This window comes from Pithys albifrons, chromosome 1 (assembly GCF_047495875.1).
Source record: "Pithys albifrons albifrons isolate INPA30051 chromosome 1, PitAlb_v1, whole genome shotgun sequence".
Classification (NCBI taxonomy): Eukaryota; Metazoa; Chordata; class Aves; order Passeriformes; family Thamnophilidae; genus Pithys; species Pithys albifrons.
The window spans coordinates 126,230,292-126,246,186 of record NC_092458.1 but is presented as its reverse complement, the minus strand read 5'-3'; the positions used below and the strand labels follow the sequence as shown (position 1 = coordinate 126,246,186).

Here is a 15,895-nt window from a genome sequence, read left to right as displayed (position 1 = left end):
CCCTTCCCCTCAGAGCTCCCCTCAGCCCCGCCATGGCCGCCCCTTCTCCTCACAGCTCCCCTCAGCCCCGCCATGGCCGCTCCTTCCCCTCAGCCCCGCCATGGCCGCCCCTTCCCCTCAGACCCCTCCAGGACAGCTCTGATGACCCTCCACTGCCCCACGGCTGCAGCAAAAAGCGCCAAGACTAATATTTTCCACCAGGTACCTCGCTGGAATAGGTAAACTTCACTCCCAAAGGGCTGTTATGCCTCAACCCCGTGTCTGGTCTAATAAAAGCAAATGGAATTGATAAGCATGGGATTAATCATGGAATGGTTTGGGTTGGAAGGGACCTGAAAGATCATCTATTTTTACCCCTGCCATGGGCAGGGACACCTTTTCTAGCCCAGGGTGCTCCCAGCCCTGTCCAGCCTGGCCTGGGACACTCCCAGGGACGGGGCAGCCTGAAGAATGTAAATATAAATAATAATAAACCATGAGATGGTTGGGTAAGAAACAGTTTCCTCACCCTCAGACAAACTGATACCTCAACAAATGTATCTTAATAATGTATATAAATCACCATTTTCTTCACATTAAGATGCCACCTAGTGAAGCCCTTCAAACACAAGCCCTGCATTCATTAAACCAACACACGGAAGTTCTGAGAATAATCGATGTGTCTGTGGGTCTGGAACCAGCAGGGATTGCACCTTTTGAGGTCAGGGATGAAGTAACATTTATCAAACTCAAATTCAGGCTGTGGCAGCTTCAAAAATTCCTTCTGAAGGCCACTCTCCCCCAGGGGTTCCAGAGGCAGCAGTTGGGGCACCTTCTAGAAGGAATTACTAAATACTTGTTCAAGAAGGAATTACTCATTCCAGGACTTACTAAATACTTGCTCTAGAAGAATTTACTAAATACTTGTTCTAGAAAAATTTATTAATAGTTGTTCTAGAAGAATTTACTAAATACTTGTTCTAGAAGAATTTACTAATAGTTGTTCTAGAAGAATTTACTAAATGCTTGTTCTAGAAGGATATACTAAATATTTGTTCTAGAAGGATTTGCTAAATACTTGTTCAACAAGACTTACTAGATACTTGTTCTAGAAGAATATACTGAATATTTTTCTAGATGGACTTACTAAATACCACTCTTAGGATTTTGTGAGTTCAGAGCAACAAAATGATAGACCAGCTCTGGAAAAATACACTTTTCCACACACCTGGGGAAAATAGAAATAAGAACACCCAAGTCCCCCACTCTGCTGATTCATCCATTGTGGCAACTGCCCTCTTCAAACTGCTGATGCTTCACTTCCTGGGGAGCCAACGTGTCCTCTGGCAAAGCTGCACTTGCTGCAACCCCCTCTCTGTTTGCTCTTGTGCAATGAATTCCATTTGCTCTGAAACTCCCCCACACTGGGTTGGTTTAAACAGAAATGCAGATCCAGTTCCTGTGGACCATACCCAGAAGCTCATTGCAGTCTTTTAAAGCATGTTACAGCAAAGAACTGCCAGAAAAGAATGTTCAATGTACAGTTTTCATTGTAAACAAGAATAAATTATTGAATTAAGCAGACATTCATCCACACAGCTGTTGGAGCCAGGCTGGGAGAGCTGGGGGGTCACCTGGAGCAGGGAGGGATCCAGGGAGACCTGAGAGCCCCTTCCAGTGCCCAAAGGGGCTCCAGGAGAGCTGGAGAGGGACTGGGGACAAGGGATGGAGGGACAGGACAAGGGATGGAGGGACAGGACAAGGGATGGAGGGACAGGACAAGGGAATGGAGGGACAGGACAAGGGGATGGAGGGACAGGACAAGGGGATGGAGAGACAGGACAAGGGGATGGAGGGACAGGACAAGGGGATGGAGGGACAGGACAAGGGGATGGAGGGACAGGACAAGGGGATGGAGGGACAGGACAAGGGGATGGAGGGACAGGACAAGGGATGGAGGGACAGGACAAGGGGATGGCTTGAAACGGCCACAGGGACAGGTGGGATATTGGGAAGGAATTGCTGGCTGGGAGGGTGGGCAGGCCCTGGAATGGATTTCCCAGAGCAGCTGTGGCTGCCCCATCCCTGGGAGGGTCCCAGGTTGGACGGGGCACCCAGTGCCACCCCTGCCCTGGGCAGGGACACCTCCCACCAGCCCAGGCTGCTCCAAGCCCTGTCCAACCTGGGACATTCCCAGGGATTCAGGGGCAGCCACAGCTTCCTGTGCCAGGGCCTGCCCACCCTCCCAGCCAAGAACTCCCTAAACCTTGTCATGACTGATTTGCTGTAACACAAAGGCTCGAAAGACCCAGAGCATTCACCAATAATGAAATTTCTAAAACCTCCTTCTGTGTCCAAGTTGCAAAAGTGGATTTCTGCACATGTGCAGTCCAAGTCCAGACATTCAGAACCTTCATTTAATTCAGCCTTGAAGAGATGAGTGTACTTTTAAAAAACATGCATTGAACCTGCCAGCACCTTGTGAGCTGTAACTATTTAAATATAAAAGTCAAGCTAAGAGGGCACAGCAAGACTTTTGCCTCCACTTTTACTGTGTTTTCCTTCTGCCTCAGTCTCCCTCTCTGAAGAGGTAACAGGCTGTGAAAGTGATTACACTCCGTGCTAAAGTGAAGCATTAACTTGGTTTGACCCAGAAGCAAAATGACCTGCAAGAGAAGGAGTTTGTTGCTGCTGTGGTTTAACCCCAACCCCAGGGGAGCTGTGAGGGGCAGAGAAGGCCCTGGTGCTGGGCAAGCCCTGCTCAGAGACAAGAATTAACACTACCACAGCCCAGAGTGGCACATTTCCTTTAATAACATTTAAAAATAAATCCATTATTTGTAATGCAAATGGCCATCCAACAACCAAATTTGAACTGGTGTAACAGTGTGGATTTGACATTTTCAGTGTACCAGGAATTTCTCTAGTGCAACACTGCATTAATAAAGTGCATTCAGAATCTTCACAAGACAGAGGAATTAGTGTTAAATTATTTCATGCAATATTTAACCACTTAAACAGAGAGAACTTCCACCCAAACCTTTTACCATCTCCCCCCTGGCTCTCCTTAGTGTCTGAATGAGAGGCCTCACCCACCAGAGCCCTGTAAGTCTTTTGTGCTCGAACAATTTCCTTCTGTGGGCTGAAATGCACCATCTGCCTGCTCATGATGGGAACCACCAGATTGAAGTTGTCAACTCTCTTGTTCAGTTTCCTGATGTCTTCCATGAACTGCTCGCAGACCTGCCCCCACTGTTTCTGCTCCGAGGGCGACATGGGCTCCCCCAGCTTCCTCCTCGAGGCCACCACGCCCTTCCTCAGCTGCTCGATGGTCTCGCGGATCTCCTTCTGCAGCAGGATCCACTCGGGCTGGTACCCGTTGTCGATGAGGATCCTGTTCAGGTTGTGGGTCATGGGGTCGATGTGGGGACAGTCCGAGAACTTCTGCAGAGGTTTCCCTTTGCCCCTGAGGTTGTCGAAGTCTCCCTTGGCCATGGACTCCTGGATGAGGTCCTCCACCAGCCGCTCCACGGCCTGGGTGATCTTCACCTTCTTGCTCTCCCTGACGTCCCTGGCCCTCAGGAGGTCGTTGCCGGCGTAGCTGCCGCCCAGCCGGTGCTGCCGGTACTCCAGCACCTGCTCCGTGGCGCGGTCCACGCGGAACTGCCGGTACTGCTTCTCCCGCTGGCTCGGCGTGCCGATGCCCACGCCCTCGAAGCTCAGGTAGTGCCTGTGCTGCAGGGACTTGGCTTTGAACTGGTCCTCCTCCTCCTCGCCGTCCTCGCCGGGGCTCTGCCTGGCGGCCACGTCGCTCAGCACCGCCCTGTAGGCCTCCTCCACCCTGATGAAGGCGGCGGGGTCGGCCGCGCTGGAGCTGCTGTCGGGGTGGTACTTCTTGGCAAGGGTTCGGTACGAGTTCCTCACCTCATCCAGGGAACAGCCCTCCTCCAGCTCCAGGATTTTGTAGGAGTCCTCGACGTTGTTTCTGGAGTTGTGACCCGACAGCATCCTGCAGAGGAAGGGCCTCAGCTTCCCCGGGATCCCGGCGGCCCGTCCCACCAGACGGTGCCCCATGGTGGGCAGCATGGCACAGACACGAGGGGTGGGGGCCCTTCAGCTGCAGCTACATGATAAACAGGCTGGAAACACAGCTGGGGCAAGAGTGGGTTAAATAAGCTTTTGGTAAGAACTTACAGGATTTAATATGTCTATATATTAATATATAACTACGTATCAGTATAATTCTTATATTAAAGAAATCCCCCAAAATTCAGCATACAATATTCATTTCTTTTACAGACTAATATGAAACCATAGAATCACAGAAGGACTGGGGTTGGAAGGGACATTAAAAATCCTTCAGTGCCACCCCTGCCATGGGTAGGGACACCTCCCACCAGCCCAGGCTGCTCCAAGCCCTGTCCAACCTGGCCTGGGACACTCCCAGGGATGGGGCAGCCACAGCTGCTCTGCCCACCCTGTGCCAGGGCCTGCCCACCCTCCCAGCCAGCAATTCCTGCCCAATATCCCACCCAACCCACCCTCTGGCAGCTTAATGCCATTAATCTGCACTTCTAATTAATTAATATTGAAGCAGTATTACAATGTAATCGACAGTTAATTCACAGTATAGTTTTCTCCTGGATGGTTTGCTCAGCACTGCCGAGTTCCTGAAAGGCATTTTTATTGCCTTTATGTTTCTATTAATTACATTATTGCCTTTCTTGCCTCTCAGCAAACTCAGGGGGATATGAAGTGGAAATACCCTTTCTGCTGAGAGTAACTGCTGAAACAAATCTCTTCCTCTTCCCCTCAGGTGGCAGCAACACCTGAACTCCCCACTCCCACGGACCCCAATGCCCCAACATCTCCAACCTGGTACGTTCCCACAGGATGCCATCACAGCACGTCCTGGTGTCCCACAGCAGCAGCGTCCACGTTACACCTTCATCTGGCCCAGCTCCTCTATCCCAGCAGTGCCCAGACTCCCTCAGAGGTGCCAGGTAAGGGGGCACACCTGGAAGTCAGGACAGATCCAACAGTGGTCACTATTTCCCTCTGTCAGCTATTTCAGTGCTGCTGGATCATTTGGGGAAAGAGCAGAAGAAACTGGTTAGCAGGTGGCAAGTCAGTCTTTACCTCAGATCAAAGCAGAAGATCCAACACAAACTGCGCCCACCACTTAAACACATCTAACTGCCCTTCATTCATGGAAATAAATCCCAAGGGAATGTTGGATCACCGGTGATAAAGACTCAGAGAGGGCAACGCCCCCTTCGCTGACTCAATTTCCAAACAAAAAGCTGGGTCAGGTCGAGGTGAATTAAGGTGAAACAAAGGCAAAGGCACTTTGGCTCACAGCCCAGCCGTGGGTCGATTCCTTCGAATCAAAGGAAGAAACAGTATTTAGTGTCCTGCATATAAAAATCTGCCTTAACCCAGAGAAGAAAAAGGGAATGTTCCTGAGATTGGATCAATCCTAAATGTTTTCATCTAATTTTGATCCATGTCACTTGTTGAGTCATCAACGTGTGATAACGGACCTCATTAACACGGGATTTTTTCATTTATGATATATAATTAGTGATTCCCTTCCCTCTAGGTGGCAGAGAGAGATAATAATTGACTTTTATACGGCCACAAAAACCTGCGTCACCACCACTTAAATGGAAAGATCGACGACTACACTTCTTACTGAATTACTGCTCAGAAAGTGCGGTTCTTGCAGCTCCGCAGCCTGTAATTAAACACATCTGGGCTCACAGAACCGCACTGGAGCCCTCGCCCCTCCCGAGCGGCTCCCGGGGGCTCCCCCGGAGGGGTCTGGAGGGCAGCGGGGCCGAGCCCGCGGACCCCTCTCTGTCCCTCCGTCCTTGTCCTCTCCTCACCTGCGACCCCTGACCCGCCTCACGTGGAGCCCCCGGGGCAGGACAGAAGCCCACGGGCTTCTCTGTCCCTGTCCCTGTCCTGCTTCCCCCCCGACCCACCTGCCTCACCTGGAGGGGCCGGGGCAGGACGGGACCCACGGGGCAGGACGGGGCCCACGGGGCAGGACGGGGCCCACGGGCCCCTCCGTCCCTGTCCCCTCCACACCTGCGACCCCCGACCCGCCCGCCTCACCTGGAGGGGCCGGGGCAGAACGGAGCCCACGGGCCGCCCGTGCAACCCTTTGCTCAAGGACAGGCCGCAAAGAGGGAGGGACAGGGGCGGGGACGGGGGAGGGACGATCGGGGAGGGAGGGACAGGGAGGGAAGAGGGATGGAGGAAGGGATGGAGGAAGGGAAGGAGGGAGGGAAGGAGGGAGGCAAGGAAGAAGACAGGAGGGAAGAAAGGCGGGAAGGGTGGGAAGGAGGGCGCGGAGAGAGGGAAGAAAGAAGGGGAGAGATGAGGGGAGAGGAGCCCTCGCTGCCCGCCGGAGGGTGCCCGAGAGGGGCGGGCTGGGCCGGGCATGGCGGGCGGTGCTGAGGGGCCAGGCCAGGCCATGGCGGAAGGTGCTGAAGGTCCATGAGGGGCCGGGCCAGGCCATGGCGGAAGGTGCTGAAGGTCCATGAGGGGCCGGGCCAGGCCGGGTCATGGCGGGCCGTGAGAGGCCATGAGGGGCCGGGTCGTGCCGGGCCATGGCAGGCAGTGCCGAAGGGCCATGAGGGGCCGGGTCGTGCCGGGCCATGGCAGGCAGTGCCGAAGGGCCATGAGGGGCCGGGTCGTGCCGGGCCATGGCAGGCGGTGCCGAAGGGCCGTGAGGGGCCAGGCCGGGCCATGGCAGGCGGTGCTGAAGGGCCGTGAGGGGCCAGGCCGGGCCATGGCAGGCGGTGCTGAAGGGTCGGGGCCCGCAGCTCCCCTCACTCCCGTCTCTGCACACACTCACCCAGGCAGACCCCGGCCCCTGCTCGGCCTTTGCCCCCCGGTGGGTCCCGCCCGGGCAGGGGAAGGCGCCGCCGCCTGTCACGGGCCTGTGGAGCGGCTGCCCCGGGCCGGGCCCGCAGCCTCGCGCTGCCCTCGGCCCTGAGGAACCGCTGCGAGGGACTGTGAGAGTGCCCCAGGCAGGGATGGGTGCGATACTGGGCAGGAATTGCTGGCTGGGAGGGTGGGCAGGCCCTGGCACAGGGTGGGCAGAGCAGCTGTGGCTGCCCCATCCCTGGGAGTGTCCCAGGCCAGGCTGGACAGGGCTCGGAGCAGCCTGGGCTGGTGGGAGGTGTCCCTGCCCATGGCAGGGGTGGCACTGGGGGGGCTTTGGGGTCCTTTTCAGTCCAAGATCACCCTTGAAGTCGTTTCTACCTTTAGCCAGGCCAAGCACAGCATTGCCTGTTAAATAAAATCAAAACTGTTGTGGCGAGAGGCGAGCACTGGGCTGGTTTAGTTTGAGCTTTATTTCCGTGTTTCTGTGGGGTTTTCCCCCTTGGAAGTCCCTGAGGGTGCCTGGGAGTCAGGGGATGTCTCGTGGGGGGGACCCACACCGGGGTCTGGGGGTCCCCAAATGTGGGGAGGGGTCTGGGAGTGCCCAAATGTGTGTGGACAGCGGGTCTGGGGGTGTGAGGAGTGGGTCTGGGGGTGCCCAAATATGGGCAACAGGTCTGGGGGTGCCCAAATGTGGGGAGGGGATCTGGGAGTGCCCAAATGTGGGGAGGGGTCTGAGAGTGCCCAAATGTGGGGAGGGGTCTGAGAGTGCCCAAATGTGTGTGGGCAGCGGGTCCAGGGGTGTGGGAAGTGGGTCTGGGGAAGCCCAGGTATACACAGTGGGTCTGGGGTACCTACATGTGGGGAGGGGGTCTGGGGGTGCCCAAATGTGGGGAGGGGGTGTGGGGGTGTGGGGAGTGGGTCTGGGGGTGCCCACATACACACAGCAGGTCTGGGGTACCTAAATGTGTGTGTGGGGGGGGGGGGGGTCTGGGGGCGCCCAAATGTGGGGAGCGGGTCTGGGGGTGTGGGGAGTGTGTCTGGGGGTGCCCAAATATGGGCAACAGGTCTGGGGGTGCCCAAATGTGGGGAGGGGATCTGGGAGTGCCCAAATGTGGGCTGTGGGTCTGGGGGTGCCCAAATGTGGGGAGAAGGTCTGGGGGTGCCCAGTGTGGGCTGTGGGTGCCCAAATGTGGGGAGCAGGTGTAGGGTTGTGGGGGAGTGTGTTTGAGGGTGCCCAAATGTGGGGAGGGGGTCTGAGGGTGCCCAAATGTGGGGAGGGGGTCTGGGGGTGCCCAATGTGGGCTGCAGGTCTGGGGGTGTGGGGAGTGTGTTTGAGGGTGCCCAAATGTGGGGAGGGGGTCTGGGGGTGCCCAAATGTGGGGAGAAGATCTGGAGGTGCCCAATGTGGGGAGAAGATCTGGAGGTGCCCAATGTGGGGAGGGGTCTGGGGGTGCCCAATGTGGGGGTGCCCAGGGTGGGCTGTGGGTCTGGGGGTGCCCAATATGGGGGTGCCCAGGGTGCCCAGCATTTGTGTGAAGGGATCCCCCCCAAAGTGCTGCTGCTCTGAGGCCCCGCTGGCAGCTCAGTGACACCAGGACAGCCATCAAAGGTTAGACAATGACATTTAATGTTAACTCCAGTAATAGATTTTATCACCTTTCTTTTAATCCTACCACAACAATGTGTATTTTCATATACATTATATTTAATAAAATGTCTTGATATGGAGTTAGGAAAGCATGGGATTAGTACTATTTACATATTTTAATTGAAACCATTTTCTTAACAACATTGAAAAATAGAAACTTAAAGTTCTCTTAACTGTGTTTTCAGCCAGTTAGTGGTAAACAAATACATGCCCAGGAAGTTACACTCCCTCTAAAACGTGGTCAGTTGAAAGGTTCTAACTAAAGGGTGTATCTCTGTTCTGTTTCAAAAAATACATAAGTATGTCTGTCATTTCTGATACAAAATTCTACACTATCTTCAATAAATAAATAATAAAGCGATTCTGAAAAGTATGAAATGTAAACTTTGTTGTCCCTCCAACATACATTGTTTTCCTTCCCGTCGCTTGGAACATTACAGTGGTCTCGGAGGAGATTATAACACACAGACACTTCCCAGCACAGTTCACACTCACTACCATGGGGATCTACCTACCTGGTATGGAGATTTCCTAATTTCCTAATGGAAACCAATAAGACTTGGAGTGCTAGAGGACACCACCGACACAGAGAGTGGGGCCAGGGCTGGAGGACATGCAGGGACACCAAACCCACGACAGGCTCCACGAGCACGTTCACATGCGAAGGACACGGGCTGGCACCTCCCACCCCGGTGAGGCCTCACAGGAATACCTGGGGACGTGTGGCAGGGCAGGAATGGAGCAGGCCAGGCAGAACAAAGAGGAATTGGACTCGCTGGGCTCTTCTCCCTCTCGAGTCCAGACTCAGCAGAGCCCTCACACAGTGCTTGGGGACACCAGATGTGACTCTTGGAGCTGGTGCTTTGCCAAACAGGGATGTGGGCCTGGATGTGTATCCATGGAGCTGAGGGGACAGGACAGCCCTGGCACCACCCAGTGACAGACCTTTAGGGTTCCCCATCCTGGTCTGGCTCTGGTCATGGGCCTGGGTGTGTATCCATGGAGCTGAGGGGACAGGACAGCCCTGGCACCACCCAGTGACAGACCTTTAGGGTTCCCCATCCTGGTCTGGCTCTGGTCATGGGCCATGGGCCTGGATGTGTATCCATGGAGCTGAAGGGATAGGGCAGCCCTGGCACCCCCCCGTGACAGAGCTTTGGGGTTCTCCACCCTGATCTGTCCCAGGCTCTGTCTCTGGTCACATCCAGCCATGGGCCTGGATGTGTATCCATGGAGCTGAGGGGATAGGACAGCCCTGGCACCCACCCGTGACAGAGCTTTGGGGTCCCCACTCTGCACCCTCCCAGACTCTGTCTGGTCACATCCAGCACAGCCACCAAGCTGCTGCCCCAATCCCTGTCCCACACAGGTGAGCCCAGCACAACCAGTGCCTGGGCACCACTGATTGCTTGGAAACCACCCTCTGGGCGCTGGGAATTCCCTTCCTGAGCTGGAGCCATGATTGTTTTTCCTTCCCCCCTGCAGGTGATGGATCACCCGCCGGAGCAGCAGCAGTAAAGGAGTACCCAAGTGCTACAGCAGGACACACAGCAGGCTCTGAGCTTCACCCTCGGCTTCCTGGGCCAACATTTAGAGTCCTGTGGACAACAGCAATTCCAAAGGTACCGAGGGGGTGGACTCTTCTGGAGTGCAACTCATCTCTGTGCAGGAGGCCTGGACATCATTTATGGTCAGGGGCAATGCGAGTCATGAAGTGGTTTGTTAATAGAATCTTCTCTGTTTATAGATATAACTATTTATTTGCTAAGTCTTTTCAGTACCATCGTGAAGATCTTCCAAGATCTTCTTGCTGCACAACTGCTCCTTCCATTCACGTCCCATTTACACCCCACTTTGCTGAGCAACAGGCACAGAATTCCTTCAGGAGGAAAGCCCTGCAGAAAGCCTCCCAAACATCCCAGCGTTGCCTTCTCATGGAAATCCAAGAGCAGGGCAACTGGAGCAAGCACAGCCACCTCTGTGGTTTGCCAGCTGTTCCTCCTGGAGCACAAGGAACCACAGGGTTGTTTCATCCACCCCAGAAACCAACGCCAAGTTCCACATCCAGAGATTGAGGGGGGAGATCTCCTCATTAACTGGGATTCGTGTTTCCAGCGAGAATTATCAAGGCACAAAGATGCTCCTGTTTGCTTTGATAACCCTCTGAGGTGGGAAGGGCGAGCAGTGGTTTCCTGCCACCCCCCAGGGACTCGGTGCCAGCTCCTGCAGTGGCCTGGACTGAAGGCCTCGTGCCCTCCCTCTACGGCTCATCGAAGAGCTGCAGGTCCAGCCGCACCACGATCTCGCCCGTCGGCACCTCGTGCAGGAGCAGACACTTGGTGACCGGCCCCTTGGAACCCTGATCCTTCTTGATGTCTGCCACACGGATCTCTGTTCTGCCCAGGAAGTCTGCAAGGCAAAAGGGGGATGCTCAGCTGGGTCACTCCACTGGGTTGCTCCACAGAACAACCAGAGTTTGCAGGAGGAACTACACTTGAACCCAAACAACACTAAAAGAGGAAACAAGTCTTCAGACTCACTCTGGTTTTCATAGAATCATAAAATCATAGAAATCAGTTGGGTTGGAAGAGACCTCTGAGATCATCAAGTCCAACCCTTGATCCAGCCCCACTGTGATTACCAGATCCTGGCACTCAGTGCCATGTCCAGTCTCACCTTAAAAACCTCCAGGGATGGGGAATCCACCCCCTCTCTGGGCAGCCCATTCCAATCCCTGAGCACTCTCTCTGCAAACAATTTCTTTCTGATGTCCAACCCAAACCTCCCCAGGCAGAGCTCAAGCTGTGCCCTCTTGTTCTCCTGCTGGTTGCCTGAAAGAAGAGACCAACCCCCACCTGGGCACAACCTCCTGTCAGGCAGTTCCAGACAGTGCTGAGGTCACCTCTGAGCCTCCTCTTCTCCAGGCTAAACACCCCCAGCTCCCTCAGCCTTTCCTCATATGACTTGTGCTCAAGTTCCTCCACCAGCCTTGTTGAAGAGGTCCAAAGGCTGCCAAGCTGCACAGAAGAGGATTCAGCCAGACCCAGTTCCACAGCAGCAGCATCCACACTAAATGGGCAGAAACCCCCCTGTGGAATTCACAGCTGCCTCATTTCAGTGACTTCTGGATTTTATGATGTGTTAGAAAAAGGCCAAAAGCTGCTGCACAGTTAAACCTGAGTGTGAACCCTCTGGAGATGCCAGACCCAGGCAGTGCCTCACACCAGCAACGAGCTCAACAGGCCAACTGGTGCTGGCCATGGGAGTGCCAGTCCTGTCCAAACACTTCCTGGATGCTCCACGTGTTTATTTAGCCCAGGTTATGAAATACCAGTGAGAGAGGTTGTCCAAGGCCAGGTTGGCTGGGGCTGGGAGCAACCAGGGATAGTGGACTTTGTCCTTACTCGTGGAAGGGGTTGGAACCAGGAGATCTTTAAAGTCCCTGCCAACCCAAACCATTCCATGATTCTCTTGGGTGTGGAATCCTGGGTTAATTTTTGCCACTGTTATTGCACAGGACAGGAATGTGGAGGCATTTCTCTTTCTCCTGCAGGAATCAATGTTTGCAAACAGCATCCAGAGCTTTTTGGAGACACAGCAGAATTACAAACCACACTTTAGATGCTGCCAAGTTGCACAAGAATAGAAACTCCCAAAAACCAGAGAGAGCTGGATTCTTTTTCTGCTGATACTGGCACGACTCCACCAGGGAGAAAGGGTGAGTCATCTCCCACTATGCAAAGGGGTCCACATTGGGGTGTCTTTGAAGAACACCTTCCAACCCAAGCCATTCCCCAGGACCCCCCTCAAGGCAGGAGGTTGGTCAGTGCCCCGGCAGCCCCCACGCACCGTCCGGGGAGAACTGGTCCCGCTCGAACACCGTGATGCACAGCACGTCCTGCTCCAGGTCCTTGATGAAGAACTGGCAGTTGGAATTCCACTTGGGGTTGAGGGTGTCCTGGATGGTCTTGGTGATGTGGCACTGGGAGCCCATGGTCACCTCGCAGTAGGGGTTACTCTTCCCTGGGGAGATGGGGACAGACAGAGCAGGGTGTGATCCTCCTCCTCCTCCTCAATCTCCCTCTGCTCCTACAGCCAACTGAGGGGGAAATTCCTTGGCCTCACTGCCCTTGGAAGGAGCCACACTGACATGGCAATGCACACACTGCCACTATTCTCTGCAGGGCTTTGAGCTGTGAGCCCTCAGGAGGTGGATGATGTGGTGGCAACCAAGTCAGCCTGAAACAAATGCCTAATGCAGGACAAGAGCTGAGCTGCACAAAGTCACTGCTGCTCATTTCTACCTCTGTTCAAACCACATTAAACAAACCCATTGCTTGGGACAGACTCACATCATTAAACAAACCCATTGCTTGGGACAGACTCACATCATTAAACAAACCCATAGTTTGGGACAGACTCACAGACTGTTCTGAGCTGGAAGGACCCACAAGGGTCATCGAGTCCAACTCTTCAGTCAGTGGCCCACACAGGGGATTGAACCCCTGACCTTGGTGTTATCACAACCAAGTTTTAACCAGCTGAGCTGATCTCAGGGTCCTTCTCCAGAGTCAGGCTGACAAATGGGAATGCCCTTTGGTGGAGCACATCCTGGCAAGCCCCAGCACTCACCATGGGACCTGCAGGGCTTCAGCTCGATGCCTTCCACAACATTCACCATCAGCCTCCCAATGCCTGTGGCCCTTTGTGAGCGAACTGGGGTGGAACAAGAGAGAGAAGTCATCCTCCTGCCCAGGGACTTCTCCACAAAAGATGAGAGCCCCTCATCCCGTGCTGTACCTAAGTAGGCCTTTTCCCTCTTCTTCTTTTCAGTCTCTATGTAGAGTTCTGAAGCAGCTTTGATCTTCTGAACCCAGGCAGTCCTTCAGAAGGAAAGGAGAAAACAGAGTTGCAAAGTGCCATGTCCATTTTCCCCTGCTGGAGCACAGCAGACAAAACCACAGCTGTCCCTCCTTCCCAGCCAAGGCTCTGGCCCCATCCCAGCCCTGCTGTCCCAAAGCTCCCTGCCTGGAAGGGAGATATTCCTGGAATTTATAGCACCTGCAGAAACTGAACCATCCCCAGCCAGCAGATCCCACCACACAAAGAACCACAAGCAGGAGACACTCAGTGAGAAACCAAAAGATAGAAAGAAGAGGTTTTGCTTTCACCAAGCCCTTTGCTGTATTGTAATGAACTTCTTGAAGCCAGCAGGTACAAGACACCTGGGTGGCAGAGGTGGCCCCTTTCCTTGATCCCTGAGGTTTCATCCCAAAGTCCTTCTGAGCCTTGGGACATTGAAAGTACAACTTGGGGAGTACCCAGATGGTGAGTGAGGACAGTGTAGAATGGGCCCTTCTGGGAAATCATTTCATGCTTAAGGACCAGAATCACAGAATATCCTGAGCTGGAAGGGACCCACAGGGATCATCCAGCCCCACTCCTGGCCCAGCAATCCCACCATGTGCCTGGGTGGAAAGACTGACAGAGGCAAAGGGTCCAGAGGGGCTCCCAAGGGCTCAGAGGAACTGCTGGGACATACAAGGGAGCCTGAGACCTGTCAGGGCAACGTGGGGGAACCTCAAAGCTGGGCATCCATTTCTGAACCCAAAATGAAGAGCTGCTGCTCCACAAAGGGCATTCCTGGTCTGGGTTGGAAGGGACCTTAAAGCTCATCCAGCCCCACCCCCTGCCATGGGCAGGGACACCTTCCACAATTTAGGGGTGTCCATTTCCCAGCTGGCACAACACAATCCATGACCTGTGGGGAGGGGTTTGCTGCACTTTCAGTTCTTAACAAAATTGTCTTTAAAGACCTTACATTTGGGAAGAGAAACCATTTCAGTCTAAATCAGTGCAGTCTTCTCTCTGTAAGCTCAGCAGAGACAGAACCCATCAGCTCAGGTTTTAAGGTTGCCTTTCCTTTGACTTTTCCAGTCTGAACTGAACAAGATAAACTAACTGGGTTTAGTTTGGTGGGTTTTGCTTCAGACTCTACTTCTGACCTGCTCCTTGATCTCCTTCAACAGCCACACAAATGCTCTCCCTGCACAGACAAACAGCTGGTGACAGCAGGAGACAGAACTGCAACTTTTGGCTTCTTCACAGTAACACAAAATGTGAAATACACCCTGAACACCCTCCCTGCCAGACCCTTCATTCTTGCTGGGATTCAGGAAGCAGCTCTGCTTCTCCCTGCTTTCCATGCACTGAGTAGCACTGTATTCTGTAGGGGAAGGGATTGTCCAGCTGTACAACAAACTGCTTGGGGACTGCTCTGCAAGATTCCATCCCAACCATTCCCATCTCTGCAGGATTCCATCCCAACCATTCCCATCTCTGCAGGATTCCACCCCAACCATTCCCATCTCTGCAGGATTCCACCCCAACCATTCCCATCTCCGCAGGATTCCATCCCAACCATTCCCATCTCTGCCAAGATTCCATCCCAACCATTCCCATCTCTGCCAAGATTCCATCCCAACCATTCCCATCTCTGCCAAGATTCCATCCCAACCATTCCCATCTCTGCCAAGATTCCATCCCAACCATTCCCATCTCTGCAAGATTCCACCCCAACCATTCCCATCTCTGCCAAGATTCCATCCCAACCATTCCCATCTCTGCCAGTTTCCACCCCAACCATTCCCATCTCTGCAAGATTCCATCCCAGTCATTCCCATCTCTGCCAAGATTCCATCCCAACCATTCCCATCTCTGCCAGTTTCCATCCCAACCATTCCCATCTCTGCCAGTTTCCACTCCAACCATTCCCATCTCTGCCAAGATTCCATCCCAACCATTCCCATCTCTGCCAGTTTCCATCCCAGTCATTCCCATCTCTGCCAGTTTCCATCCCAGTCATTCCCATCTCTGCCAAGATTCCATCCCAGTCATTCCCATCTCTGCAAGATTCCACCTCAGCCATTCCCATCTCTGCAAGATTCTATCCCAACCACTCCCATCACCCCTTTGCACAGACTCCCCAAGCCTATCCCCAGCAGAGCCTCTGGAGGCTCCCACCTCTCATTAATGCTCCCCCCTCTCATTAATGCTCCCACCCCTCGTTAATGCTCTCACCTCTCATTAATGCTCCCCCCCCTCGTTAATGCTCCCCCCCCTCGTTAATGCTCCCCCCCTCGTTAATGCTCCCCCCCCTCGTTAATGCTCCCCCCCCTCGTTAATGCTGCCCCCCCTCGTTAATGCTGCCCCCCCTCGTTAATGCTCCCACCCCTCATTAATGCTTCCACCCCTCATTAATGCTCCCACCCCTCATTAATGCTCCTCACTCTCATTAATGCTCCCACCCCTCGTTAATGCTCCCACCCCTCGTTAATGCTCCCCCCCTCATTAATGCTCCCCCCCTCATTA

The 15,895-nt window shown here is 54.0% G+C and overlaps 2 protein-coding genes across 8 annotated transcripts in view; both read right to left on the bottom strand.

The window, feature by feature from the left end:
- Positions 1–2,770: 2,770 nt before the first annotated feature.
- DNAJC28 (DnaJ heat shock protein family (Hsp40) member C28) lies at positions 2,771–6,391 on the bottom strand. 7 transcript variants are annotated; one of them, XM_071573890.1, is made up of 5 exons: positions 6,100–6,391; positions 5,119–5,359; positions 4,855–4,996; positions 3,904–4,130; positions 2,771–3,771 (listed from the first exon to the last, which is right to left on the bottom strand). In XM_071573890.1, exons 4-5 carry the CDS (start codon positions 4,063–4,065, stop codon positions 2,974–2,976), a joined length of 960 nt encoding a protein of 319 aa, XP_071429991.1. In that variant the 5' UTR covers positions 4,066–4,130; positions 4,855–4,996; positions 5,119–5,359; positions 6,100–6,391; the 3' UTR covers positions 2,771–2,973. The 7 variants fall into 7 exon arrangements, with proteins under 7 accessions (XP_071429991.1, XP_071429936.1, XP_071429945.1 ...); XM_071573835.1 differs by having other exon boundaries at positions 2,771–4,130; positions 6,100–6,390; XM_071573844.1 differs by lacking the exon at positions 6,100–6,391 and adding an exon at positions 5,976–6,063 and having other exon boundaries at positions 2,771–4,130.
- A 2,099-nt stretch (positions 6,392–8,490) lies between these two features.
- The window catches only part of ITSN1 (intersectin 1), a 104,801-nt gene continuing 97,396 nt past the window's right edge, over positions 8,491–15,895 (bottom strand). The window contains 4 exon segments of the mRNA XM_071567519.1: positions 8,491–10,933; positions 12,374–12,547; positions 13,157–13,240; positions 13,325–13,407. Coding sequence (XP_071423620.1) covers positions 10,785–10,933; positions 12,374–12,547; positions 13,157–13,240; positions 13,325–13,407 — 490 coding nt within the window. The 3' untranslated portion in view covers positions 8,491–10,784.